This window comes from Gavia stellata, chromosome 3 (genome assembly GCF_030936135.1).
Source record: "Gavia stellata isolate bGavSte3 chromosome 3, bGavSte3.hap2, whole genome shotgun sequence".
In the NCBI taxonomy this organism is placed as follows: domain Eukaryota; kingdom Metazoa; phylum Chordata; class Aves; order Gaviiformes; family Gaviidae; genus Gavia; species Gavia stellata.
In genome coordinates this window covers 27,367,372-27,393,130 of record NC_082596.1, presented here as the reverse complement: position 1 = coordinate 27,393,130, position 25,759 = coordinate 27,367,372, and the positions used below count along the sequence as shown (strand labels likewise).

Here is a 25,759-nt window from a genome sequence, read left to right as displayed (position 1 = left end):
AAAAACATCCCAATCATCACAAAATGTGGATTAAATTAGTATAGCCAGACTAGGCTTCACTTCACAGCAGTGTTTTCCTCAGCTGCTCCTGCTTTAGTTTCCAAGAAGTGATGCCACTGGCACAAAACTGAAATCAAAGCAGCAATCGCTGACTAAAAGATCTATTTCAATCTTTGTGACAAAGAAATTAATTCTTCATAAAACCTCCTCCCAAACAAAAGAAAAGGGACTACACATGGTATCCGTGGCATAATACTATGACGTACGAAACTCGGCATAGGAAAAGATTCCAAAACTTGCCAACAGTCACACATAATAGCAAAAGGAGGGGGTTTTTTTCTACTTCTCTTTATTATGTGCTTAATATCACATTTTTATTAGAAAAATTCAAGACAGTAATGTTCCATATGCAAAAAAAAAAAAAAAAGGGCACGCCATGCACTGGAACTGTCTATTTCTTGGGTTGTTTTTACACTCTAAATAAATAGTATGACAGGTCTCTTTCCTTTTTGTCTCAACTTAGAATAGCAAGTATTTGTCTCTGTACTTTTCCCCTCCCTACCTCTCCCCCAATAAATAGGTGACTGACATCAAATATGGGAAAAAAAAGAAAATGACTAAAAAAAAAAGCTTGGAGAATTTTCATTCCATTGACATCAGTCCTACTACATCTTTGCTTGTGACAGCGGAGAGCAATCTTGATGACGTAAATTCTGCCTTCTGGTCCTGTGCCTTTTCTTAACAGACAAAAGATATAGGAATTCCTATTTTGTGACAAATGGTGTGATTTTCAGTACAAATTCAGTCCAAACATTTTTTGCTGTTGCTGCTGTTGCTGTTGTTTCAGAAATGAAATCTAAAATTTTGACGCTGATAACAAACATTTCCTGATCCAAAACAAAACAAAACAATCACATTTCACTTCAAAGTATATAATATATTTCAGAAGAAAGTATCAAAATGTAACACTTTTCCTTTTTTTGAGCTGAAAAGCAAGACTGTTAGTGGCCAGTTTGAGTATGTAATGGCACTACTCAGTATAAGGAAGGCGGAGGGACATTAACTCCGTAAAAAAATAGAGAAAGTGAACAATAACGGAAAACAGGGAAAAAGGTGAGGTGATATAAAGACATTTCTTCTAGCAGTAGGGCAAGTGAAGATGCAATCTGCCACAAGAAGGGCCCCCCTCTGGAATTAGGGAGGCAACAGGTCCATGCTGACTACTGAGCTGGTAGCTGGAGATGAGAACCCCAGAGATGTTCTTGCTGCCTCTAGTCCCCATCCATCCATCCACCCACCCATCCACCCATCTTGACAAGGTCTATTCCTTCATATTGTCAGTGCAACCGTACTACCACAAACGAGTCCGAGTTTGGGAGACTGGGACTGCTCTCCTTCCCAATCACCCAGCTGACAGCTGAGCTACTCTGTGCAGGAGGCTGGGAGGCAGCAGAGCCCAGCTCTGCCCACCAAGCTCACGCTGAGAGACAAGCTCTTCTCCATCTCATCAGGGCTACAGTGAGACCGTAGCCCTTGGCACTAGGATGAGGTGCCTTTCTTCTGGACGAGTCATCAGTTCCCCACACCAAGGAGTTTTAAAACAGGGGTGACTTTACCCACAGAGTTTTATCTGTTAGTTCAGGTGGGCAGTTCTCTCTCTGTTCCTGCGGTGCTACAGCCGGGGTCTCAGGACTCCCACCCAGTCCCCTTCGCCACCCCATCGCCCCGCATGTGCTATGCCAACAAGCACCACCTCCACCACCGAGCCATCGTGCTCAGCCTAGCACTTTGTGCTTTCCAAAACAAAAAGAGAATCTATTTTCATTCATAACTTCTACTCCTTCCCGGGGGGATGTGAGGAGCCTTATTTACTCCAGAGATCCCCTGTGCTATGCCTGTATAAGCTCCAGCCCCTAAAGGATCAAGCTGGCAAGTCAGAAGATACAGAGCAGACAATAAGCAGACCTTTGAGTCTACAAATTGGAGGTTGAATGATTGGCAAACAACCTCTCCTCATGAAAAATTATGCTACAGCAACACAATAGTAATGGGAGCCAAAAGTATGTCTATTCCCGATTTGCAGACCAGGTTTTAGTTATGCTATAATCCTCTCAGTATGCCTGCTTAGGATCCTGCAATCACACGAGTCATGAACACTACCCACAAATCCTGCGACTTCCATGCTGAGCAAGCGACACACCAGATGAAGAAGGATGGAAAATATACATGTGGAATTGTTCTGGGAACTTAAAGCACACATAACAGTAAACAAAGCAAATATGGTGCAAAACCTGTTGCTATTTTCACAGCATTTGCGGAGCAAAGCTGCATAAATGCAGAAAGATGCATACTGCCTCACACCTTTCCTCCAATCCCAGCAAATTAAGAACAGCAGCACAAACAGCAGCAGTGAGAAGGAGATGCTATGCAGAAGAGCTGCCCCGTTTGCTACTGAACTACAGGTATATGTTTGGGTATGTGAGAGAGAGCTGAATAAAGAGCATTAAAGTTGCTTTTCTTCATGCCTCCTCCAGAGCCTCGGCTGCTCACGGGGAACTGAACGGGGAGAGATTCCCTTGGCACCGACCTCCCTCCTCCAGGCACAGTCTAAGCCAGTTTGAAAAGGTTGCTGCTGTGGTTCCCTGTCCCACTTGGGAACGGTCTTCATGAAGTCAGTGCCAGTTTGGTCTGATAAGTAGGAGGCTGCCTCTGCTCCCCACGGAAACAGCAGTGCCGCTGTTGGATACCAGAGCACTTGCTGAACGAGAGGCACTACAGACAAATTTTGGCAGGTGGCAGGAGAGATGGCTGAAAGCCAGCTGACAAGAGAAGAGCAATATCAATCTCTATACCAGGGGAATCCTCTGAAAATGCTGCTGAAGCAAATAGCAACTGCTAACAGCCCAGTGGCAAACAAGACACAAGCGATCTTGCACTCACGGAGGAGAGAAAAAGGCAAACGGCTGAACTGATCAACATGAACTTGAACCGTGGCACAGGGCAAACATGTGGCGTGCCGTATGGAAACCCAGAACAAAACAGAAAGTTTGGAACAAAATGAAATTAAAAATCTGCTTTTATTTCAAATTACTCTACTAAACATCTAACTGAAAATTGTGTTGAAGTTGACATGACTTTGTGACACGTTGTTCCTTGAAGACTGCCATTTTTCATCAAAAAAAAAAGGTATTAAACATTTCAGTTTGGTTACCTTCTCCCCAGCAAGGCTAGAAAACATTAAATTGTGAGCTAAAAAATACCACCACACCATTAGTCAGCAAGAGATAGCTGTTCAGACAGCATCCATCATATTTTCAAGAATCCATAGTTACCGAACGTTTGGAAAGGAAGGACGGCAATCACTCCAAGCATGGATTTAAAACTTTAAATGGTTTGATAAAATAATCTTTTAAAGACAGGCCCCATGCAGCCTCCCTTTGCCCACTGTTTCTAGATATAACCTACCTGGGAAAGGGTGATCAAACATCCATCTCCAAAACAGATGAGCCTTCTGCCTGTTCTCCTACAAACGAGAATGACCCTCCCATAAGCTACACAGTCCTGGAGCGTGACAGCGTTCTGTATTCTGGGGAGTCTTCTAATGAACAGCCTCACACTAAAGCATCCCTGCAAAAGTACCTAAGCTGCCAAATCTCGGGCTTATTTGATGAACGGATTTTAAGACAAAATTGCAATTCTTCCTGTATAATTTCTAGTAAGCATCTGAATGAAATCAGAACATGAAGAATTAGGTCAAGAGGAGTTAAAATTAAGGATCTGGAGCATCTCTCCTATGAGGAAAGGCTGAGAGACCTGGGACTGTTTACCCATAAGAGGAGAAGGCTCAGGGGAGACCTCATCAATGTATATAAATACCTGAAGGGAGAGTGCAAAGAGCACGGATCCAGGCTCTTCTCCGCAGTGTCCAGTGACAGAACCAGAGGCAATGGGCACAAAGTGAAACACAGGAAATTCCATTTAAATATATTAATAAAAAACCTTTTTACTTTGAGGGTGGTCAAACACAGGACCAGGTTGCCCAGAGAGGTTGTGGAGTCTCCCTCCCTAGAGATATTCAAAAGCCGTCTGGACATGGTCCTGGGCAACTGACTCTAGGTGGCCCTGCTTGAGCAGGGCGGTTGGACCAGATGACCTCCAGAGGTCCTTGCCAACCTCCACCACCCTGTGATTCTGTGATAAACAGATGAATTACGATCACTTTGCACAAAACTATATAGGAAGAAAAAAAATCAAGAAGTAATAGCAAAAAAAGAAAGATTTCCATATTCATTATGGCAAGAAAAGTTCTTTATTGGACAATATTTTTATTTATTGCACCTAAGGGCATAATGAGAATAGAGGGATAGCTCCACTAAGCTCAGCTACCAGGTCTAAAGCTAGCCCAAAATGCTTCTATGTAAAACTCAAACACGCCCACAATACTAAAGTAGAAAACTGTATCCATAAATTTTCAAGTCACACCTCTCACATTCATTAAGTTCACTGGTGAGATCAGAGAACTAATTTCCACTGGCAAACTCTATGGCTGTATCAGTGAATGACCAGAGTGGGAGCTGAAATAACCATCATCGGAGCAAAAGGCTCTGGATAGTCTATTTTACTTCTTGCTCTCTGTCCTCTAAGGAATACTACAATCACAGAAACACCTCCTAGGTTATACAGTTTATTTGCCTGCTGGTGTGAGATTCTTCCCTACGATAAATTTTAACACCTGCTTTTGGCCAAGTTAAGAGCAATGCGTCACATCTAAGGAAAATAAGCTTATTATGAGCCCCCTCAGACACTGTATTTTGCAATACCCAATGGACCATGGTGCTGCATCATGTAACAGGGAAGGTGCCAAATTGTTCAGACAACATGCTGTCCTGAAACTAGAGTCAGCTGCATAACAGCATCCCTCTGAGTGCTGGGCCCTGATACAAATCCTCTTGCCCCCTTGCTACAGCACCAGTTGTCTCCCTTGCTCAAGGCACAGCTGATCAGTCCTGGCATCTCACAGGTGTAAGACATGCAACTGTGGTGCCAAGCGGCAGTAATGTGCAAGAAGTAGCCCAAGCTGTGGAAGAGTGGGAGGTAATTTTGTGAGTCTCATACTTAGATGCAGCTTTACACCCCCCTGATCATCCAGCAGCCCAGCCTGCTCTCCAGGGATCCTACTGGAGATCACCAGTCTCTTTCACCCTGCAGAGGACTTAAAAAAATTACTCCAACCATGGTTACCTGAAGGTGTTCACAAAAGGAAGAAAAGCAACTCTAAAGGAGGTGGCTGAAAAAGAAGTGGCCACGATCAAAAACATGCGGAGAAAATGCCAGAGAGCTGATGCAATCATCCCCTCTCCAAACACCCAGTTACACGGAACGAGTTGTCCTGAAGATGAGCAGCAGGGTTCCCGCTTCTCACCAAACCCATTTGGGTGAAATATTTGTGGTGTCATCTTCTGTTGGGTAATAGTTTCCTTGAAAGGTTTTCTACACGAAACCTAAAAGGCACAAAAGCGGACAGCCCATCTATTTAAACATTTTTCCATCGTATCTGCTTCCCATTCATAAAGGTACTCGGGAGGTTTTCAGCCACGTTTCTATCTCAGAGAATTAACCAAGGAAGCCAGCCATACGAACTGCCCAAGATTAGGAAATACAGAGCATTCCACAGCTATCTAAAACAAATAAAATACAAAATAGTCCCTTGCTTTCAACTTTAAATGCAGAAAACCCCGTTAAAACACTTATATTAAAATAGTAAGGTAGCACTAAAAGAATTAAGAGATGATAAAAATAAGATTATTCACATACCCTAGCTCTTTCACCATGAGAATGTACAGTATAAACAGCCTTTTTCTCCCAGACACTTGCTATTTTTCTGCATATTTAAACGCAGATGGGGTGCTTAGCAACTCTAAAACAAAGTCATTTACTTAAATAACTGAGTATAGATTAAGGTTCTTCATTTTATATACGTAATTTTTAAATATTGTGTCTGTTTTATAGTATTATTTAACACCTAGAGAGACAGAATCCTCATACATGGAATCCAAAAATAAGTCACTTACCTTTGCATTTAAGCAAAGAAACAAGGATTTGTGTCTGCGATGTACGTATCTGTGTGAGTGTATGTGTGAGCATTGATGTGTGCGCATGTGCGTACTTTGTATACAAGTTACCTACACTTACAGTGGGTAAGAACAGAAAAGAACGAGGAAAATAAATTATTAAAACATTAAAAGTATTCCATTAATGTGAAAATAAATGTCATTACACAATGTAAAGGTCTGTATCATTCAGCGTATCAAAAATTATTACAAAGCTGGAACAGTATTTTGTCAGAAATACCCATATTTTACACTGGAGACAAACAGGAAAATCAGGAAGGTTCCAACAGCTCAGAAACATCATGTATCTGCTGCACTGCAGTACTTCACTACCATTTTCAAACACAGAACATGGACTTTTTTCAGGTTACACCAAACACTGTCTGCATAAAAGGTTTTGCTGAATGAATTAGTCAACAGCATATAAAAAATGTTTTCCTGGAACATGTATTATTTTGTACCACTCACAAGCAACATGAACTTTTTGAAGAGGAATAATACATTTTGTTAAACAAGCTGGCCTGGCTGCAAAAAATAGATTTTTAAGCACACAAACTTTTCTTCAGATCTCTTACCTATTTGTTTCCTGTATTGGTCAACAGGAGTCTTTGCTGTAGAGGCATCTTTTCTACCCATTGTTTTCAATCCAAAAATCACTGTAAGTATCAGAAAAAAATAAATGCATTATTCTTAAATAAGTTACTAAGGAAATCGGTGACTTCTAACATTAGAAAAAACTGTAACAAGCAACTTTTACATGATTATACAGAAAGACATAAGCCTTCCCAGAGTACAATGAGACACTACAGTTAATCATCACTATTCTGAAGACTATTAGATAAATTCTAAACATACCTTTTTCCCCATTGCATGGGTTATTAACATTACAGAATGCCGTTAGTAAGAATAAAAAAAAGAAAAAAGGATTTCAACTTATTGCACTGTAATTCAGCATGTGGTACCACTGAATTACATTCCTATATAATTTTTTTCTTTAGTGAACCAGGGATTGAATGTAGTATTGTGAGCTGCTTGTATTGTTGGCAAACACATTTACACTACACCCAGGAGTCTGAGTCAGGACTAGGCATGTGTGCATCCACAGGTGTAACTGCTCAGGAAACGCAGCTGCAGACGCAGCCCTCCAGCCACCCTGAGCAAAAGAGAGGAACAGATACCTAAAACACAGCGACAGCTTCGTCTCCTACCTTCCTGCCATGGGCTCTAGAGATCTGCATATGAAAAGAAAGTGAAGAACAAAAAGGAGAGCTGGGGCTGTGCCCATTTTATACCTCTCAGCCAAAGCACTGACAGTTTATAGCACTTTCAACGCGTTTCAGGTAACAACCATCCTGACTCTTGAATGAGCTTCTCCGTTGCACAGCGCAAGCAGGTGACACTAGGGATTGCACAGGGAACTGCACTATCATTCATCCCAAGATGCTCTTTTTGGTACTTTGGTGCTCCCACACCATCCATGTAACTGAACAAGCATCATCTGAGCAGTGCTCTAGCAAACCCCCAATATAACCACTTAATGTGCAAAACCTTACAGTCTTTCATTTATCCCCTTAGAGGGCTGCCACTCAAAAGATATAGTAAGGGCCTAGAAAATTGCTCATTTCACCATTTTTTCCATAGTCAAAAAATACCTGGCTTTAATAGTTACACTTCATTCTCAAAACACTGGGTTTTAACCATTTTGGCTGGGCTAAAGACATCAGTCATCACAGCGATGATAAGCCCCACCATTTGACCGCCTCTATGACACAAGCATCCCAACATCAACCCCTGCACTCACAAGAGGACTGACATTTTCCAGAAGTGTCAGATTTACTGTTCGAGCGCAGAAGACTCACAACAGCCAACACTTGCCTTTTCCCAACTGGCCTTGGCAAGCACAGTGCCAAAGGCAAACTTTGGCTGAACCATCCCGGGTGGCCACAAACCATCTGCAGACTGTGCATGTATGGCCTTGGAGTATCTGCAAGAGTTTTACTTTTCTGTTAGGCGTAACCAGCTGCATTACAGCAGGACGAACTTCCCGGGGCTCTGCCAAGGCACGCTGTCTGGGAAGTGCAGCCCTTGAAGGCACTGTGATGCCAAACCATGGGCACAAAAGCATGCCAAGGCACTGCTGAATGGGCTACCCTCAGCATCATAACCTTAAATATCCATCATTATTTCCTTCGTAACTTCAAACAAGGTTCAAAGTATAGCTGCAGGAACGATGCCATCAGCGATTCGTGCATTTAAAACCCACAGTTTCTTTTTTTGTATTTATTCTGTAAGAATTATTGGCATTTAATGCTAAGTGACAAAACCGGAACAACGCAGATGGAACCAGGCTCCTTAATTTAGAGTGTGGGACATAGGGCATAAAATGAACTTTGGTTCTCAAAAATCAGCAAACTTTTTAAAAGATATTCAGGAATAGTAATATTGTATAAAAGAATACCATCATTTTTTAATCTGAACAGAAAACTCAATTATAGTGTTCTAACGTTTCCATACATTATTTTGGTTTAATTCAGAGAATACTCCCATTTTATGTAAAACACATAAGCAGTGAACTGAAAGTAATCCACTGGGGTTTTTTCTTCCCCTTTATTATGCTTTCCAGCTATTTCTCGACTGAGTTAGATTTCTCCCATAACGTTCACATCATAATAACGAGAGTGGAAAATAAAAGTTAACGTTTGAACCTTCAGCTAGTTGAGGCGATAACAGATACTTTTTACACTGCAAAACTAGTTCTTGGCTTATTTTATGCCACTGTTAGAGACTGTTTTGACTTGCCTTTTGCAATTTCAATAGCCTACTAATGTTTTGTAACAAAACGTCAGCTGTGAAAGATGTTTGCAGTTTTAGCAGTGCCAATAAAAGACGAGAAGAAAATCCAGGCAAAAATTATTTCCCAACTTAATACGAGCCACAGAGATGCTCGCATTTGCCTGCGTGGCTCAGTGTCACCGACTCCCACACCTAGAACCTCGACTCCTCTTTGTTCTTCAAAGGGATGCAGTAATCATCATTCATTTCCACTGCTTTGATGGTTAGATAGCAAACGCCCGAGAAACCCATGGAGACATTAGCACATACAGCCGCAATGTCTAATAAGACGGCTATTTGCATAAAAGATCAGCCACAATTTAGAATGTGTTGTGATAGATGTGGAAAGGGAATAACAGATCTATATTAGCATGTACGAAACCGAGATTGTTTTCACAATTTAGTTCCTCAGGGACTGTGGCTCATCACCTTCTCTTGTAAAGAATCCTGCATTCCCTGAGGATGCAACTTGCCATGAGCCAGTGTTAAACTAAAATATGGATTAATAAGAGATAATATTTATTATTTATGAACCTTGCTGTAGGAGTGTTTTCCAATGTAACTTTCTGAGCAGATTTCCATAAAGGAAAAGCCTGGAACCTTTACGAGTCACGAAACAATGTGAAAAGCGCCTTTTCCCCATTTAAAATAGCAGTGGTCATCCTACAATAACTGGTCACCTTTACTGTAAACGGAATTTGCACTCAAGTCTTTCCCAGCTGTCTCTGGTCTCTCTGCTGCCTCCAACACCAGTGAACGGAGGATGTGCCCTTTCCTCCGTTTCCTTGCTGAACCGAAGGGATAGGCAGCACCCCATGCTGCATGCACCCCAAGCAGCCTTGAGGTCCCTGGAATTTTAATGACTACATAACCATTTAAAAAACACATAAAGGAGCTCATCACTAAAAATTATTCAAGAGTCATTTCAGATCATTTGAAGGCAATGTGAGCCTTTCAAGCTTTTACAAAAGATGGTTTTAAGAAAATGAAGCCAGGCCAACGGCATGATTTTTTGGTTATTGCTATTTCAGGGACACTACAGGGTCAATAGACATCTTTGCGTTTGTGGTTCCCTTCAATGTTTTTTCACCCTCTTTCTCTTCCCCTATAGTAATTCACCTTTGAAGGCTTACACTCTCAGAAGAACACACGATTTTTCTTTGCCTCCTCTTTTATTCATAAGCAGTGACTGATAATAATTAATACACGCAATAAATTGCCTATTATCACCTCCAACTGTCAACAGCATTTTGTGAGATAAAAAACAGTTCTGAATGTCCATTCAAGGTCTGGCCACAGGAGTGTTTAAATCCCAACTCACTATTCTTGAAGCATACACAGCCTGTATCAACCAAAAAAATCTTAAAGTAATTACTTTAATGAAAAAGAAACATACCGTGAATGACTTTAAAAATACTAATAAAAAATAAGTACAGGGACTATATAGCACAAAGATTGGACTTTGTGCATTTATGGTGCTATACAAATGATTAATAACAGTGATAAGGCTTAAAGTGTGAACCACTGAACACTCAAAGATCTACGCATGTGCATGTGTACAAACTTTCTTCGTGGTGATATTTGATAGTATGTCTGTATTCTTCAACAATAAGCTGCCTACATATTAATAGAGGGCACGTTAAAGAAATAAAAATAACCAATGAAATGACTGGGTTTGTAGCTGAAATATAGCTAGTCAGTTGAGAGAAAAGCAAGTAAAACTTCAGGGTAGAAAAGAACCACTACAGAATGTAAAAGTACTGGACCAAGTCTTCAGATGTAAGCGAAAATGCAGGTGAACACACAGTGAATGTCTGCATATATGCAGAAGTGCCTTATCCTTAATTGCAAATGGATACCTAACTTAAAAATCCCTTTTTTTTTTTTTTTGGATGCAATGCAAGTTAATAATTTGAACTCAACCCAAATCATTCTTTAATATGATTCAAAGCTTACTGATGTCAGTGACAAAACTGGTCTTTTACCAGTCAATTCCATAGCTCATAGTTTAATAAATAATGGATATTAAAACACTTACAAGTTACAAGAGAGCAAAAAGAGCCTTTTATCCTCCTTGGGTAAAATCCAAGGAGCACATCAGATCCTCTGCGAACTTCAAGTTATTCCAAAGAACTGGCAGCACTGCATTTAAAGTGGGAAGCTGTCTGCATGTAGGTATTTTGGAAATCATTGCTGTTGGTTATTTTAATAGGCTTTTTTTGGTGTATTGCTGAAGTATAGTAACTGAAGTTTGTCTGAACAGCAATGGAAGAAATGCAGCGAAAGTAACCTGCAGCCACAATTTCAAGAATAATGCAGCTGAATACTTCAACCATACTTTAGCCAAGAGAAAGAATTTAACATCCTTTACTACTACTACTACTACTACTACTTAAAAAACCCATACAAACGAACAAAAAAAAAAAATTGAAAAAAAAAAATGTTCATGTTCTATTGATAAATCTTACAGTGGTCTTCACCACTCCTCTGGAAAGTCTTTCTCAAAGGATGAGGCTGTTATTTCAAAGGAAAGAGTACCTGCCCATGATGCTTCTCACAGAATCTAGCTCTACTTTCTTTGGGGATTTATTTCATTTTCTTTTAATAAAAGGAATTTAACATTTCTTTACTTAATTTAACCTTGAAAGCAGCAGAGGTGATTTAAACTTAGTTAAATTTGGGAAAATTAATCAAAAAAACAGGATCCATAACTCCTGTTGGAACAAATATTGCTAAAATAATCTTAACTTTCTACACTGAGACAACAAACACTGTACCATATGCCAAGATTAAAACCATCTAGGAATTATAATTTTTATTCTGACACATTATCAGGCTGTTTCATAGCTTCATATAAGCACTAGGAACAAAAAACACATTGTTACTTCCAGTAAGTGCCCTTTGCACTCTAGGGAAAGGAGCTGCTCTGTTGTTTGTTAGTTATACAGCGCCTACAAAACCCATGAAATTAGCTCTAAATTTATTTAACAAAAGTAGCACACCGGTAATAGTCCATATGACTGGATGTTTCAAAATCCTGGGGCAACATATTATGAAAAATAAATTTCATCAACAACCCAGATTAGTTCCACCTGATTTCAGGCAGGTGAGACACTGAAGTTATGCAGGAGGCCACCTCTGTTCCCTTTACAGTGAAAGAAGAAAGAAATGCAATGGTAAAGAATCCAAATTGCCTCTGGCAATCTTGCTTTCTTGCTATGCTCCTAAACCTCCCCTAAGTACCTAAAATTTGGTGGGATTATTGAGGTCCAAATATTTGCATTTGCTCCTCTAGCAAAAAGTCTACTTATTTTTGCTAGATGTAAAATGTTTTTAAACATCTGAAGAGTTGAAAAGATTATCACTAAACATATTCATGACAGCCAGAAAAAAAGTGAAAATTTCAAGGATTGCAAAACATAACTAAGATTTTTTTAGAAGACTTCCTACTTACGTAAATTTGGTTTTTTAAGCAAAATGAGGCTATTAAAAATGTCAAAGATTCCTTCAATTCCCAGTAGAGTACAGTTTGTCACAGCTTCTATGGGAAGAAGAATCAAAATGTACTAGGCCAAAACTCACTTATAAAAACATTACTTACACAACAGCTATCTGTTTAGCAATTGGTGTTATACTTGTTATAAAACCAGCACATTGTGCAGAAGAATATTCCTACTTGTAGCGATTCTATGCACTTTACATTTACTTTTCATTATTAGGATTTGTTACTTGTCTTCAGAACCAAATTCCCTACTCACTTCAGAGGCGAGTAGAGCTATACCATCTGTGAAACATACATTCATTTTAATATGAAGACAGATCTTCATCTGAACAAATTTAAAATTCCAAACATTCAAAGATGAACATTTTTTCATTTTTATGAATATATGACGGCATTGCTGTGTCAAGAAAATATCTTTGAAGAGGTTCATGAAGGAAAAAAGCATACATGTGGTTCAATTCTGCCTTGCCAGTCAGTTCAAAATGGAGTATTTCCCAGAGGAAAGAGCAATCTCTGCTAAAGGGAAAATTACGCAGTAAATGACACCATATGCAGTATTTCAGAATAACATGATTCAAAATAACAAAATCTGTTTAACCTTTTTTTTTTTTGGGGGGGGGGGGGGGGACGACGACTATGGTAGACATCAGATCGAAAAAGGGTGGGAAAAGAATGGGTATCCAGACCACCCCGATGCCGAAAGGCACATTCACCAAGGATGGATACAGCCTCCATGGAAGCGACCGCAGATGCTGTACAGCCACCTCTCTGGTCTGAGGGTAAGTACGGAAGACACTGCCACGACCACCACAACTGCACAAGACAGAAACGAAGCACATGCTCTCTGCCTCGCGAGTTAAAAGTTCATCGAGTCAAGCGCAACAATGAGAAACAATTATTTGCTCCGTCTCAGTAACTGAAGCATCAGCAGTGAACATTCTGGGGTTCAGTTAAATCCAGGCAGTTTTATTCCCTCTTTGATCCCGACCACACCCCCCTTCAGCACTCGTTTCTTCTGATGAAGTAGGGAATAATTTAAATAACAGGTATAAAGCTAGAGGTCATAGACCTTAAATTTCAAAATCAGCTAAGTCTGCCTAAGCACTTCACTTCTAATATGTTATGAAGTTAGAAATCTTGCATTTAATAGAGTGCCACATGGTTTCACTGAGGACTTACTCCAAAACCTCAGAAACTTTGTTTTGCCCTGCTAGGCGTTACAGCAGGGCAGGAACAACTTCTTTCCCTTCTTTAAATCAGAAAATAACTGCTCTACTCTCCCCTCTCTTTAGTTTTGGGAAGTGACAAAAATTCCATTTTTTCCAGATGTTATGCCTTTCCTGGGACTGCCACAAGCCATGGCTTGCTACAAGCCTGGGTGCTTTAATTATATACACTTGTTAATTCCTCACTTGTAGATTTTAAGCTTAGACTATTTTTTGATGGAAATTAAATCCTTATTTCTTCCTTAATTGAGAAGAAATATTTAGGGCGTAATTATACTTTCCTTTAGCATATTATACTTCCCTTTAGCATATCCTTCTTAAACTACAGTTCACAACCATCCAGAGGACAGAAAGTCTGTTTCACGACATTTTCAATATTGCATTTTCAATATTGCAAAATGGGATAATGACCTTCAGTGAGAATAAATCTTGTAACTTTTGAAGTTACTCACACAAAAAAAAATTTGGAACAATAAGTAATTCCACATTGATCATTATTTTTGTTGCTATTGTGCCTTTTTTTCCCACTTGCTTTAAATAATTCGAATGAATTTAAATAATTCGAATGAATTTAAATAATTCGAATGAATTATTTAAAAACCGAATTAAGTTTCTTTTAAGTAATATGTCAACACAAGACAATTTGAAACTGCTGGAATTTTTCCTTTCCTCTCATCCCATTTTTAAAAAAATGCTTTTTAAAGTATGGTAGGCTAAGTTTCAGCTTAATTTTCCCCCATTAATTCTAATACTGATATCCCATTTGACTCAATTTTCACTGAAATTTGTCTATCATTTGAGAAGAAAACCAGCTCTCAGCAAATAGTCCGTTCCTGCTTGACAATCAACTTAATAACTGAAAACCAGAAGAAAAGAAAACAGCCACAAATAAGCCACACAGGCACAAAGCTGGGAGGCAAACAAATGTGCCCTTCTATTACATATTTCACTGGAGTATAATACGATGTCCCATCACACATGACTTCAAGTCACAGTAATTGCTAAAACTGGTCACCACATTTATAGCTTAATGATTGCCTCACTTCTTACCATGAGCAAGCATGCAAAAGTTGAAAGCAGGCTACAAATGACAGCAGCAAATAACACTTCAATACCCATAGACCTAATTGTAACACTTCAGCAAAACTGAATTATTAGTTCCATTACTAAACCTGGTGTTCAAAAGGACTTAAAAGGTAATCTTTCCATCCAGTGTTCAGAATGAATGTGGGTTTTTTCCTTTCTCTGAAACTACTGCAGCTCGATAAATAGTAAACAGACTGATCTATGAATGAAGAAAAATAGTTTCATGCCACTTCCGTTGTCTCACATGCTGCATTAGGCATTCAGGAAAGCAACTCAGCTTAAAAAAATAGATCTATTCTAGTCACCATGCAGAAGAAACATAAAGTGTAAAGAGTTTTAATTTGGTGGTTTCGGCATTTATGTTTTCCTCTATTTTTCAATAACTGATTAAAGACAGACTAACCTGTTAATCTTCCCCATAAATATCAGAAGATAAAGTTGACATGCATTTCCTTAGCCTTTACACAATTCATCATTTTTTGTATTTTTTCTTTAAAATTGTCTCAGGCGAAAAACAGTAGATAAACCAGCAGATAACAATGTTAACATATCAAATGTAAAGTTCAGCCCTACAGCACTTAATAATAAGCTTAATAGTCAGGCTTAGTGAACAGACCCATAGATGTTAGCAGCAGCATTTTCAAAACCAAGTCCTACTCTATTGGTTTTGAAGGATTAGGCTATAATTGGGTGAAGAGTTTAATACGGCTTAAATAACATTGGCTCAGTAGTTTCCAAAGTAGTTCAAAACAATAGGCCAAGCACACTCGCTGCAGATTATATCTAAATTGCTCAAGACTTGGCTCTCCTGAAACCTACCTAGAGATCCCATTAAAGACAATGATTTTTAAGATAAAGAATAAAGTAATAGTGTATATGATACCATCTCTTGAGGAGCTTTATGTTCTATTTGGGCAAAAAGGGAATATAAGATCATTGATACCTATAAAAAAAAATCTGATTCTTGAACAAAAAATGAATTAAAGGAATGGATCAAAATCAGGCTAAAACCTTTATATGCACCAAATGAAAAAATAAGCTTTGATAGCCACCAGGAAATGTGGTAAACTGTTTACTTGCCTCATTTTAAGGCAGAGGAGACAAGTGTGGAGTACAGCTCGGAAGAAAAGGCAGCAAACAGAAAAGTTGCCAACCAGCAGAAAAGTATCAGTTGAAAAAGCAGAAAGTCATGTGAACGTCTGAAGGTCCCGATGCAACCATTTGTGCAAATGTCTGCTTGGGCTCTTTTCACAGCTTTCCCCATAAGACTACAGGATGGCAGGAGGCTGTCTCCCATCTATTCCCACTGCTCCTGAACAGTGTTTGTGGGTCACAAGGAAGAAATTTTGCTGCAGGGTTCATTGTCCAGGAGAATGCCAAAGGAAAGGATGACACCAACTGAGACTAACACATTGAAAAAAGTACTCCTTTGGATGTTTCAAGTCATGCAGTATATGTAAAATTCTAATTACTGTAAAAATATTAGTGAAATACAAAATTGACCACTTTTTGGTGGGTTGCTGCTTTTGGAGACAGCACATTTTTAAGATTCTGGGTTCTGACGTGTGAAAGGTTGGCCTTCTCTGGCCTAAAAGATACCTCTGATGAGAGATTCCTACACCTCCAACTAGTTAGGAATGGAATGGAATAGTTACAAGACCCCTAAAAGAAATCATTTAATGAGTAGCTATCAGCATTTCTTCAGAAACCCTAGCCTGAGATGAAACGGCAGACAACACTCCCCTCCATTCGCTCCAATTTCCGGAGTGCATGTCTCTAAGCACTAGGGGTTTGCACACGCCCTTGGCTAGAGTCAAAGGAGAATGTATGCTTCAGCACTGCCGTAAAGTTTTACTAGGAGAAGGAGGATATACAGCCTGAAATCTAGCCTTGTAGACTGCATGCAACAAAAAAACCTGCTAGAGAATACAGTAAAATGAGTTCAGACTGGTTTTCATAAGAACAAACAGATTCAACACCAACATCACATGAAACTGCAGGTCTGTTCTCTTCCTGCTACAATTGCTCAGTCTGGCCACTACTGTACCAAAAGCTGTACAACCCTGTAACCAAGCTTGAGAAGTTTAAGGAGAGCTGGTTCAACTTTGAAAACAACTTTAACTAAGTTGCTTCTACTTTTACCTTCCAAAATACTCTATCCCATGCACTCAGTTTTACAGCCATCACAGTTGTTTTCATACTGATTTTTTTTTTTTCCCCTAATAAGGTGAGATAAATGAAAATGTGTACCAATATAGTACAGGGCAAACATCTTTCCAGCTCTCCACTATTTCCAGCACTGACAGCGCTTAAGTCTGAAGGCCCCAAAACAAACAAGTTTGGTCAGAGAGCCATTGCCCTGAGCTTTTTCCTACACACGCCTTTCCCTCCCCTTGAAGGTCTCCTCAAGGCACAGTACACATTCTATAGATTCCTTCTATGGTCAGGATACAGAATTGAACCAAGCCTATACAATATACATTACTTGTGTGCAATAAATGACAGAATGCAAGTGCTTTGAATTCTTTACTCTGCATATAAGGCTATGTTTTAGTATGGTACCCACATCTAGATCATAATTTCCATGGGTCTGTATAAACATGCATGAAGATAAACAGGCTCTCTTCCCATGTAGAACTGGAAGAATTCATCCAGAAGCTTTGCTTTGTAAATCATTTCAGATGTATTTTACTGAAGCCATAAAGGATATTAGCAAGTGCGCTGGGAGCTTTTGTTTTATATTATGATCTGTTACTCTAACAGAAGTTACTAATATTATTTAGCCCCACTGGGGTACTTAAAATGAAAACAGTTTGAAGCTTTTTTAAATAGGTTTTCTCTCTATAATAATCATTTTTCCAGAATACCCTCTTCCTATTTAGCCTGTTGGTCTGCTGCTTTGTATACCCAGAAAGATCCAGAAACAATCCCAACTTTCAAATGATCCTATCTTTCAGAATGAAAAAGTAATGCTTTATTAACCTTTTCACTCCAAATGATGAAAGGATTCATTCATAAATTAAATAGCATATGTCAAAAAATTCCTAAGAAAGCAACATCCATCCTTGCTCTGACCATTTTATGATTGCAGAATCACAAAACAGCCAAATTATTAGCTGCTGCAATTCTTTGCAGTTCCATTGAAACCATACTTAAGTTATATCACACGAAAGTCTAAAGTTGAAAAAACATATTATAGAAAGCTTTCCGTGATGCATATACACAACAAAAAAGAAACAATGCTTTCCACGCCCTCTGTAATGGGAAGAAATGAAGAAATGACAAATGCAGAGAGATGCAGCATAGCCTTGCCTAGGACACTCAACACTATGTATGTAGGAGGGCCTCTGCAGCAGCCAGGTGGGATAGCTAGCTAATAGAGCTCGCTGAAGTCCAACACAGGTGAGGTAAGGCAGACGTGTGGTCAGAAACATCACAGCAAGCTTGAACCCACTCTAAAGCCCACCTACCAAAGGTAGTACCATTAACAGAAGTTAAGTCTGTGTCTTCCAGGACCTTTATCATGCTTTCAGATTTTTTAGGACTTGTTTTTAATAGAAATATAACTAGATGCAACATTCCAGCACTGGTCTTATTAAAGGGATTTAAACCACCCTCCTCCCTCTCCCCTCACCTCTACTAGGCAGCACCAGCTCTTCTCGACACTGCCCTGCACTTGAATACCCTTTGGCTACAGGAGCTTCCTCACAAACCCCCAAATCTTCCCACAGTCACAGCTTTACATGATAAAAATCCTCCATTCTGCACACACATCCAGCATTCCCTCTTCCTCGACACATTTGCAGACAAACTGCATTTTAACAGACTCGTGTTACCATGATCTCAGCCATGCTTTAAACTTCATCCCTTCTTCATCAATCCAGCAATCGCTGAACCATCCAGTGTTTGTCACTATTGCTTTTATGTTTACACACAGACAATTGACTAAACCAGCAAAAAGCATCACACCTGACACAAACGCTGGGGAAAAGTCCCCACAAGCTCTCATCTGTTGACAGTGGCCTCCAGCCATTACTTCTGAGTGCTGGCAGCTCACCAGCTCTTTATCCATTTTATTGTTACTGTACAGTCCTGATTTTTAAATTAATTTTAGTTGAGTAACAGTAAATCAAGGACATAATCAAATTTAAATGTTAGCTATACAAATAGCGTACTTTCAGTTTGACAGCCAAGACACAAAAACAAAACCAGTAATACACTGCTTCAGGTTAACTGTTTCCTTTTGGCAAGAACGCAAGTAATACAAAACTGCTCTAGCAGTAAAGTAAGTGATATAATCTTAATTGGAGGCAACGTAATCAGCTCCACACACAGTAAGTGCAACACTAAAACCATCTACTGGACAATTTCTATGGCATACATACTACATGAAAGAAAGATCTATGTTTTTTAATACGAGCTTTTAGGCATGATCACTTTTAAGAGTAGATAAAACCGTGAGGTGAGAGTTTAAGTGCAGATGGTGATACAGTAAAGCCAAGTACTGAAATGTCCTCCACGCTGACTTGGTACAGTAACAAGTTGAAAACATAGGTAATTTAAAATAGAAAGTTTAAAACATGTTCAAGTGAAACTACAGGGGAGTCTCATAAACAAGCTTTGGGCACCTGAGAGGCTTTAAGATGTTGCTCACTCCGGGTGTTTAATCACCTCTCTGCTGGAGTGAGCAGCCTGTAAGAAAGGGCAACAACAGGCGTTCATTCTGCCCCCAGGACCCGGGACCCCATTCGCAGCCTACGCATCATCGCAAGCCACCCAAAAAGAAATGTGAGTTAAGGTGAGGGAAGGAAACTGAGGTGCAGGTATTGCTGGCTCTTCTGTACAGACTGCAATCTGGGGGGTGGGGAGAAGGCGACCAGCTGGCAGCATCTTAAACCACAGCATCTAAGGCTTCCAGAGCACATCTGTCAGAGCCATTTGTCAATATATTTGAGCATAAGAGTTTGTAGAATTGAGAACTTCGTATGTAAAGATTACAATGAAAAAACAATAGATAAAAGCACAAAAAGCTACAAAGGCTGATTGATAATGTAAATGTGAGAGGGAATTGTCATGGGTAAACTTAACCTTCTCTTCATTTACACCACACAGCACAGCTGGAGAGAAAACAATTGAAACTCCAAAACCTACTACATTTCCAACCCAATCTGTTTCTCCACTACAAAAACCAGTTCATAACATAAAAGGTTACTTTGTTTCATTATTTTTTTTATTTCAATGGAAATACACGAGTATAAATTTGGCTTTCTGGCTAGAGGCAACCAACTACAGGTGATGTAAGCCCATCTTTTATTTTGTTGTCTTACTTAAGACTAGAAATAACAGCATTAGTAGCTGACAACAAACTTGTGTACAAAATGGTGTGCTTCAGTTTGCCCTCTGGATTTTAACTTCCCAATATCATTCCCAACGTTAACCTAGTGCCAACGTTTGCTCTTTCCCTCTCTCATACTTCCCCTTTCTGATATAAGTGACTTCTCCACCGTAAGCTTCTGCTGTCATAACAGTCTTTTCCCATTTATTCACTTCACCAGCTCAACATCTACTGCTGGATTTCTATTTCACCCTTCCTTTCCTGACTATCTTCCATCCTTCTTTATACCTGCTATTGGGTTTACATTGGCTAATTCATCACACCGTGTCTTTCCAATTCTGTCTTGTTTTTGATGGTAAAACACACTGGATGAAGGACAATGCCAAGAACAATCACAACACATGAATAAACAATGTTGTTGATAAATGAATTATCGTATTTAACACTGCAAAAAGTCCTGGGACACAATAAATTGTATTGCATAAAGCTCCATTGTATCATTGAAATATCTGGTTAGAGAAGCAAAATCAAGCTTAAAAATTACTAACACTGATATTTAGCCCTGCTGCTAAAAAATGCAGAAGAAATGGAAAACAAAGGGATTAGCACTGTTCACGTCAAGAATGCCTGGAGTAAGTGTTTACTCAACCCACTGAATTACAGGGGTATCTATGCACAGCTAGTGATACAAAAGCACCTGAGGTGCCTTGACATTTTCCCATGACCTTCAAACATAATTCTAATGAATAAAAATGTATCAGGAATCATAGGCTGTTGCAGATAATTTGGGGATATTAAAGCTGCATTAATGCAAGTCCTACTTGGAAAAACACATGCAAGTGCTTTTTCTTCTTCTGCAGCAGTACCAGTGACCATTTCATTACATGAAACAGAACTCCTTCCCAAGTGGCAAACTGCACCATTTTTCTGGAACTATCTTTCCTTCTTATCTTCTTTCCAAAGGGAAAAAAAAATCTTACCTCCTTATTCTGTGTGTCAACAAATACTTCAAGACTAAAACTAACTATTAAAGAACCACAACATAAATTTTTTTTCTTCATCTCCTCTACCAATGACACCATGATGTTTATGCTGTGCATAATACCGCAATGATATATGAGATCATCAGCTTGGTAACTAAAACTAGCTTCACTGTGCCTGTGATTGATAAACTATGGAAATATTAAAACATTAAAAATGTTAATCTTTGTAATAATCTCCTGAAAAGTTTTTATATTAATTTAAACCATCGATCATTTTAATATTTAATCATTGCACACTTCATTTGAAATGAGGATAGCCATTCACTGAAAAGCACTTCATTTTTTATTTTAAAAAATTATCAGCTTGTATGTATTCTGTAAATCTCTTCACATTTTTTCCTCAATAAAAAGTAAACCTGCAAGCAAATGAAAATATCTACAAAAGCAGAAAAATTTAAAGCAGGGTTTGTGTCAGAAAACGTACACTTTCGAAGTCCTGTCTCCCAGGAGTAACTGTATTACAACAGTAGTATCATAAGAGAGTCGGAGGATTGAGGAAGACTTCTACTGTAAATGAAAATCATTAGCTTCTTTGTCTACACCTTACAACTATCTATGTTTCATTCTCTTTATGTAGCTCGTAACACGTAAACATAACATTTTACTTATGAAGAGTAAGTACTTAATAGAGTGACTCGGGTCTCCAAGATGATATTAAACTGGTTTAGGTTTTTTTAACATGTAAGCCCATTTTGTCACATTAGCCTGCTTTAGCAACATATAAAGACTTCCCAAAGCATCCTATCCTTGCCTATAATTCACAGCTTGTCTTGCCTAATGAAAAATTTAGATTAATACGGAAACATCCCAAAGGAAAAGAAAACCAATAACTTCCTCGTTATGAGAAAAATCTCACAGAAACTCTAAAATTCCAACTGCAATTAACTATAACTAATCTTGATGGTATTTGGCTTCTTTTGAAAGATTTTTAGCTGTATAAGAAACAAAAACTAATTCATGGTCTCAAGCAACAAATTTCACAGAAAAATCCAAGGAAAATATCTTCATTGCACTGCAAAAAACCTCCCTCAACTTGTTTTCTATGCAGAGTCTACTAAAATTGGATGTTTCCTGGAGCTACTGCCATAAAATACACTGAGCTTAAGTCGTCCTTTAAGACTGGGCTGCAGGATTTTGCTGAAATATTTGAACCAAGTAAATCCTAGATATACAATGGGCAGTATCACAGGTTAATATATTAGCTTACACGACTAGTCTTCGGTCTGTATTTGTGACCAATTGTGAGTTAAAGGATTTTCCTGTATCTGTTATAAAACTGGCTTCCTTTTCTGAAGGGGCTGCAGAGTGTAACGAGCTATGAAGTCTGGGAACTGACAAAAGTGCATGTGAAATCTTCCAACGTGTATAAACTTACTCTGTATAGTGCAAGTTTATGAAAATAAAAAACCAGTAATAAAAGCACTGCCTTTACTCTTGATTGTACAAAGAAAAGTATGTATCTTGTTGCATATCACAGTTTACTAAAGTGTGTTTTTAAGGAAATGTATGGAAAAATCCTGTTCATTCAATGTGACGCAGTAATTGAATTCAGGAACTCAGCTGCTTGCACCTGAAATGGAAGGGATAGTACTGTTTTTATGGAACTTAATAGAAACACATATATATGTTTGTATGTATACTGATACAAGATTTAAAGTTAATTATAAGAGGAGTTTTACCAATGCTAACAGGAAATCTCTGGTTTAGTCATTTGATTTGAAGTAATCTTTCAAAACCTAGGTATCTGAAGAGCTCCCACTGAGTATTTTCTATATTGCTTTTGCAGACACAAAATACTATTTTAGACAGACTAAGAAGTCAATTGTAGAACACAGCTGTAATCTCAACTTGGTTCAACTAATAAATCAAATTCACAGAATTACAGGATAGTTGATGTTGGAAGGGACCTCTTGACGTCATCTACTTGGGCTCATCTACCCCTCCTCAAACAGGTTGAGCTAGAAGACTGTAGATAAATTATTGAATTACAAATGATAAAATAAATTACAAAGAGGATTTACATATTGACAAAAGAATAACAGAAAGAAGTGAGCAATTGCCCTTTCCTAAAAAAATGTGTCAACTGTTTGTATTGGTGTGATTAATTTATTTCAAAATCAACACTTCTTTGTTTTCTCTACGCTCACACTTTCAGCACCGTCCTGAAGTAGTCTTACGTCTTCACAGCTTCCATGAAGACAGAAAACAAGTCCTAGAAGGGTAAATTGTACTACTTCATGATCAAAGATAACCATGCCAACAAAAGCATCTGCCAGATTTTTTCCTTAGTGAGCAGACAAGCTATTTGCTGAACAACAGAGTTTGTCCCTAGCCCATTTTGTACCAAGAGCTGAAGTGATTCAGCCAATAAAGACGTGCCAAATAGCACTACTTAAGAAATGTTTAAATTTTCCCCATCCTTGTAGATTTTTGTGTATCCCTTAAACATCACTTTCTACAGTTTTCCACTATGGAAGTCACACATCAGTAGCAAAGGCTGGAAGAAAGTCAACATGTCTTTAGTAAAAGGTACCCTTCCATTCTGATTAGCTCTTTAGGAATGAGTCTGGTCCCCAACAGCAAAGAACTTGAGCCCCATATGACCTGTAATTGAATTACTGTGTGTGCTGTACATACAGCCCAGTTACACCACAAGCTCTTTTAAAGGGGCTTTCTGGTACTACGCTCTGTCCTCATAACTATGTAGGCTGACATAAGACGGAGCAGTTTGAGAGCCACACGAATATGCTGGCAGAAATCCCCGCTCACGCTTCACATTTAGAAATGCTGCATTTCCCATATTTCTGTCCAGGATTTTCTGAGTGTTAGCATGACCAGTGCGCTCTGCAGAAAACACAAAGGAGTCCAATGTACCCGGAACACATCACGCCTGCAAGGTAAACACAGGCAGCTCAACAAGCCTGGGTTGTATGAGATTTACTGCATACGCACATCCAGCCAACCACATACAGCCCTGTTACACACCGCACGTGCAGCAGCTTCAACACGTTCTGGTCTCACTGCGTGTGGTGGGTGAACCTATGCACGTGCTCACACACACATGCACAGATTAGCCGTTCGTCCAGCTCCCAGACACCCAGAAACCCCACACAGATGGGGTTTCACACACACATACACCCAACCACACTGCGCTGACAGGCAGCACATGAGGAGTTGAGGTCATAGGGGAAAGCCATGGGGGTGTCCTCACGCGAAAGCATGGCAGGCTTCTGTCAGCTCAGCCAGCCTGACAGCCCCCAGGCCAGGCCTCGAACACAGCCCTCGCCGAGGAGACCCGCTGCTAAGGGTTTATTTCCCTCCAAACAGGACAGCCGCTGCCTGGTGAGGGACCCAGCCTGGCACCACCTGCGAGCAGGCAGCCAAGGAGCGCTCGGTGCAGCATGAAGCGGCACCACCAGCCCCGTCTCTCAGGGTAGCCGCCCGCTCTCGCCTCCCGGGCACAACGCTCGCCACCGGCGGGAAGAGAAGAGAGGGGGGTTTTCCCGCTCACACCCAAAATGGCCGCGCCGGCCGCGGCCGCTGCCCCCTCCCGGCCCCTCAGCCCACGTTCCGAGGGCGGCACCCGGGCGCCCGCGGCGCCACCCCGATTGGCAGCGCGCACCGGCCAATCGCGGAGGCGAGCGCTTTCTTCCGACCAATGGCAGCGGAGGCCCGCAGCGGACAGCGGGTCGGCCGAGCGCGCCGTCAGTGCGGCCGCTCCCTGCCCGCAGGCCAATGGCGGCTCCGGAGGAGCGGCCGGGCAGCGCGCCCCCGCCGCCCCGAGGGGGGGGCGGTTGCCGTGACAACCGCAGGCCCGGCGGTGCCGGCCGGCCCTGGCGCCCGCGGCCCCTCGCCCACCCCGGGAAGCTGCGCGGTACCTCGGGCCGAGCGGCAGAGCTCCGCCTCCTGCCTCCTCTCTCGGCGGGGCGACTTCCTGTGCTGGCGGGGCTGCCGCCGCCTCCTGCCCAAGCGCCCCCGCCGCCCCGCCTCCCGCTCTCGCCCGCCCTGCCGGGCAGCGGCCTGCGCGGGGCCGGGGCTGCCGCAGCCCCACAGCACCTGCGGCGGCGAGAGCGCTGCCCGGCCTCTCGCGGCGCCCGGCAGCTGCGCCCGCAGGTGGCTCGAGGAAGATCCTCGGGCAGCGGCGGTCTCGGCCCTCGCCTCCGGCCGCGGCCTCGCAGCGCCTGCCTGCCCGCCTGGAGGCCTCGCTGCCGCCTGCCTGCGGCTCTCGGGTGTCTCGCTGGGTTTCCCAGGGGAGATGCTTCGGGGGAGGCTGAAAGTGAAGTCGTGGAGTATTTCAGCATCCCCCCCTTCACACCCTCCGCTCAGTTTTTACCACTCTTTTGCCTACCTGTGTCAATATTGATGCTCCAGACATGTAGAATGAAAAGCAATTAGCCACCTTCGCATCATCACCATCACAAGCCCACTTCAGTGGGAACTTACATTTAAGGTCCTAAAAACATAACACATCGGAAATCACAAACCCTGTCAGGTAATTTTTCACCACCTGGAGATGATGCTAGGTCCTTTGCAACAGATGATTCATTTGCTTCGGTGTAAGAAGTAAGCCATTGACTCCTGGAACAACTTGCTGATTAGTATTGCAAGTGCACGCTTTGCTTCCT

The 25,759-nt window shown here is 40.7% G+C and overlaps 1 protein-coding gene across 1 annotated transcript in view; it reads right to left on the bottom strand.

Moving 5' to 3' along the window:
• Window positions 1-25,030, bottom strand: part of TRIQK (triple QxxK/R motif containing) — a 60,678-nt gene extending 35,648 nt beyond the window's left edge. Inside the window, exons 1-2 of the mRNA XM_059836254.1 lie at window positions 25,013-25,030; window positions 6,686-6,766 (exon numbers count right to left, since the gene is read on the bottom strand). Of these exons, the coding sequence (XP_059692237.1) occupies window positions 6,686-6,746 (61 nt within the window). The 5' untranslated portion in view covers window positions 6,747-6,766; window positions 25,013-25,030. The remainder of the gene's footprint in view (window positions 1-6,685; window positions 6,767-25,012) is intronic.
• Between the last annotated feature and the right edge of the window lie 729 nt (window positions 25,031-25,759).